The sequence below is a fragment of the Otolemur garnettii genome, unplaced genomic scaffold (assembly GCF_000181295.1).
Source record: "Otolemur garnettii isolate 467f Iridium unplaced genomic scaffold, OtoGar3 scaffold00081, whole genome shotgun sequence".
In the NCBI taxonomy this organism is placed as follows: Eukaryota; Metazoa; Chordata; class Mammalia; order Primates; family Galagidae; genus Otolemur; species Otolemur garnettii.
The window spans coordinates 5,622,761-5,627,255 of NW_003852476.1; the positions used below are offsets into that span (position 1 = coordinate 5,622,761).

At 43.6% G+C, this 4,495-nt stretch overlaps 1 protein-coding gene across 1 annotated transcript in view; it reads left to right on the top strand.

Moving 5' to 3' along the window:
- Nucleotides 1-3,316: 3,316 nt before the first annotated feature.
- The window catches only part of MNAT1 (MNAT1, CDK activating kinase assembly factor), a 242,265-nt gene continuing 241,086 nt past the window's right edge, over nt 3,317-4,495 (top strand). Inside the window, exon 1 of the mRNA XM_003794427.3 lies at nt 3,317-3,521. Within this exon, the coding sequence (XP_003794475.1) occupies nt 3,433-3,521 (89 nt within the window). The 5' untranslated portion in view covers nt 3,317-3,432. The remainder of the gene's footprint in view (nt 3,522-4,495) is intronic.

Below are 4,495 nucleotides of genomic sequence, written 5' to 3' on the forward strand. Positions count from 1 at the left end.
GGTGACCAAATCTATAAGCACTGTATATTTTTTATTGGCTCTACTGCCATAAATATAGCTTCTCTGATAGAGTTTCAAGTCGGCCATTGCTACCATACTTTCCTGTTAGTAGTTTCCTACCTGGGAAAAGGATAAATCATGTAGCAGTATCTCCTCCCACAATCTTTAATGCTTTATTTTTCTTGATCTTAAGGTTGGGGAGAAAGGAAAAGCAATTCACTTCACAACATGCATGGGATCTCTTCAAAGACATAATTAAGGCTGGGCGCCCATAGTTCAGGGGTTAGGGCACCAGCCACATGCTCCGGGGCTGGTGGGTTTGAACCCAGCCCAGGCCTGTTAAACAACAACAAAATAATAGCCAGGTGTGGCAGTGGGCGCTTATAGTCCCAGCTACTTGGGAGGCTGAGGCAAGAGAATTGCTTGAGTCCAAGATTTTGAGGTTGCTGTGAACTGTGATGCCACAGTGCTCTATGGAGGGTGACAGAGTGAGACTCTGTCTCAATAAAACAACAACAACATAAACAAAGACATAATTAAAACTGTCCTGGTGGTAATAAACCATAATGCCAAACAAATGGATGACTGGTCAATGTAGTATGGGTTAAAATTTTTATTTGCTAATGGATGGTATTCTTTTTTTCATAGAAGTTTCCTGATCTATTAAAGTATAAAGATCCGTGTTGCCTTTACTCTTGGAGAGTTTTACTATGAATGAAGATCCATGGCCTTTACTCTTGGAGAGTTTTACTATCCTATGTTTTGGATAAGGTTTCTCAATAAGATAACAGCAGCATAATAAGGCTCCAGGTCAGCTAGCACTTAGCATTGCCTATTTTAGTAAACTTACATTTGGTTAAGTCCTGCTAATGAACAGTGTTATGATCAGGGAGATGATATAGTTTATTTATTAGGTTAATCCCTGATGTCTCTATATTAATACAGAACCCTGCGTTGCCATAGCTTGCTTTGGTCTGCTGGTTCCTGGATATGGTATCCGGCTGTTTGGCAGGTTCTTCTCCATAACCCATGGAAATCCCAACTGTGGTTCCCAGCTATGGGTTGCCTACTGGGTTGACCATTTTAAAAAGTGGAAGGTGGAATTTTCCTTTTTGTTTTTATTGAGAAGAGTGAAAATGCCATGAAGAGTTAAAATTACTGGCTTGGTGCCCATAGCTCAGGGGTTAGGGTGCCAGCCACATACACTGGACCTGCTAAACAACAATGACAACAACAACAACAACAACAAAAATAGCTGGGCGTTATGGTGGGAGCCTGTAGACCCAGCTACTTGGGAGGCTGAGGCAAAAGAATCGCTTAGGCCCAAGAGTTTGAGGTTGCTGTGAGCTGTGATGCTATGGCACTCTACCGAGGGTGATGTAGTGAGACTCTATTTCAAAAAAAAAAAGTTAAGATTACTGTGTGTGCACTCAGCTAGTATTCACTGTCTGTGTTAATCTGAACAACCCTGGCTGCATGCTCACTTCTTCATATGGAAATTGTTCCAGATGAAGGTGATTACAAGAAAATGCTTGGCATTAAAAGTTTTCACATTACACTATTTGATGGTCATTCATTAATTCTTCATTTACTCTTCTTATTCATTAAGTATCAAACATATCTTTATTCTGGAGATGAATAAGACGTGTCCTTCGCGGTGGTGCTATTTCCTGAAGGTACTGCCAGGGCCAAGTGCCTGTGTGGCATGAGCTCTCCATCTGAGTGGGGTTATAGGTGGAGTTTATGATCTAATAGAGCTGTTAGGACTTCAATTTGCCTTCTTAATAGATGTAGTGATCATGGCTTACAATTTCCAGAGATCCAGGCTCTCAGATCTTAGAATTGTTGTAATAAAATTGTGTATTTTTTTTTTTTTTTAAAGACAGAGTCTTGCTCTGTCCCCTGGTCTAAAGTGCCATGGCCTCTCAGCCTAGCTCCTAGCAACCTTGAACTCCTGGGCTTAAGGGATCCTCCTGCCTCAGTGTCTCTAGTAGCTGAGGCTACAGGCGTCTGGCCATTACACCCAGCTAATTTTTCTATTTTTTTTTTTGAGACAGTCTCACTTTGTTGCCCTCAGTAGGGTGCTGTGACATTATAGCTCACAGCAACCTCAAACTCTTGGGCTCAAGTGATGCTCTTGCCTCAGCCTCTCGAGTAGCTGGAACTACAGGCTCTGGCCACAATGCCTGGCTACTTTTAGAGATAGGGGTCTCTCTCTTGCTCAGACTGGTCTCGAATTTGTGAGCTCGGGCAATCCACTCACCTTGGCCTCCCAAAGTGCTAGGATTACAGCAGTCTTGCCCAGTCTGTGCATGTATTCTTTTTTTATTTTTATTTTTATTTTTTGAGACAAAGTCTCAAGCTGTTGCCCAGGGTAGAGAGCTGTGGCGTCATAGCTCACAGCAACCATCAACTCTTGGGCTCAAGTGATCCTCTTGCCTCAGTTTTTCTATTTTTAGTAGAGATGGGTCTCGCTTTTTGCTCAGGCTGTTTTGAAACTCGTGATCTCAATCCACCCGCCTCAGCCTCCCAGAGTGCTAGGATTACAGGTGTGAGCCACCTCTCCGCCTTGTGCATGTATTTTTTTCTTATTTCTTTTTTTTAGAGACAGAGTCTCACTTTGTCGCCCTCCATAGAGTGCGGTGGCATCACAGCTCACAGCAACCTTGAACTCTTGGGCTTAAGCGATTCTCTTGCCTCAGCCTCCTAAGTAGCTGGGACTACAGGCGCCCACCACAATACCCGGCTATTTTTTTTGGAGTTGTCATTGTTTGGCAAGCCCAGGCCGAGTGCGAACCTGCCAGCACTGGTATATGTGGCCGATGAGCTACAGCTGAGCTACAGGCACGGAGCCATGCATGTATTTTTGATACTACTTTTTCCCTAAGTATTTGGGTGGAGATACTGTAAATGTTGTCTCTGATGCGGGAAGAGGGGAGGGTGTAGGTAACTTTTACCAACTTTATATCTGCAATTGCGTCTTATTTCCTGAGCTTATGTGACTATGCAAGTATAAAGAATTGTAAAGTACAGGCTATCAAATTGTCCAGAATAAAATACTAGTCTGAATACTTTGAACATGTACACCGGCAATAAACCTTTGAAATCATGGGCATGTTTCTAGATATGGAATTTATTTACGGCGACATGGTACTTTGAAAAATGCAACTATGTGCGTAGAGGTAATTTGCTGTTTTAAAAGGAGTCCCCGCTCCCTGCCTTCTCTAGCCCCCCGCGGCCGGACCCGAGAACGCGCTGCCGGAACGTTTGTGCTGCAGTGCCTCGCTCCCAGCCGGTGCTCTTTCGCGAAGGACCGTCCCTGCTGAGAGCCCGTTGGTGGAGGTCCGCTTGGCGTCTGGCCTGAGGAGGCTTGCAGTAAGTAGCTGTGGCTGAAGCAGGTATCCTGGCAGAGTTGGCAGTAGAGAAGGCGCCATGGACGATCAAGGCTGCCCCAGGTGTAAGACCACCAAATACCGGAACCCGTCTTTGAAGCTGATGGTGAACGTGTGCGGACACACTCTGTGAGTCGGGCAGCAGGGTATTCTCGGGGGAGAGACGCTCAGGCCGGGAGGAGAGAGTCTGGAGATTCTGGGCCGAGGCCGGGAGGAGGGGAGGTCGTCGTTAGTCAACATTGGGAGGAAAATGTGAAAAGGAAGCGTCGTGACTTTAAACGGAGAGGAGCCGCTAGCCCCGAGAGGCTCTGGCCCTCTTGAAACTGTGGGCTCCCAGTGAGGTACCCCGCAGTTTGTCGGGTTCCCCACCACAGCCAATGAAAATACCGATTGTATTTCCAGGCGTTGTGTTGTTAACTGGAATCCAAAAATATTGCTGGTTAAAAGCAAGAGATTGGAGTGTTTCTATAAATTTCATAGGTAATGCTTTTATTGAAAAAGAGCGAAAGTGCTGTGAAAACTTAAAAATTACTATGACAGTAAACTGCTATTTATGGTATGAGTGGAATAGATTGAGGAATTAGTTCATATGGTATGAGCTATTTTGAAAACCTCGCGTGTATGCCCAATTATCCAGATGGAGTCGTGTTAGATTCTTATCACTTAAATGAGGAAAACTCAGACTCTTGGCAATTATTTTGGAAATATAATAATAGCTGGCATTTTTTTGAGTGCACATTGTGTACAAGGCCTTTTTCTAAGCGCCTTACCGTGAATTATTTCACTTCATTTCTGTAAGAGCCCCACGAATTCATTACTGGTATCATTTTTTTTTTTTAATAGGGAAGAAAACCTAGACTGCTCAGGGTTATTAAGTAGGCCTTGCTAGAATTGGAACCTAAGAAGTCTTAATAGAGTGCACTTTTTGTGGGTGGATAGAAAGAGATTAAATTTGTATATTTTGAAGAAAAAGTGTAGAAAGTGGTCAGATTTTTATAGTCAGATGTTGTTTAGTAAAGATGGTCTGTAAAGCACTTTAGGATGAAAGGTGCCTTATAATGGTGAGCACATTCCTGTAGTTTAGAGATTTAAAAAAAAAAAAA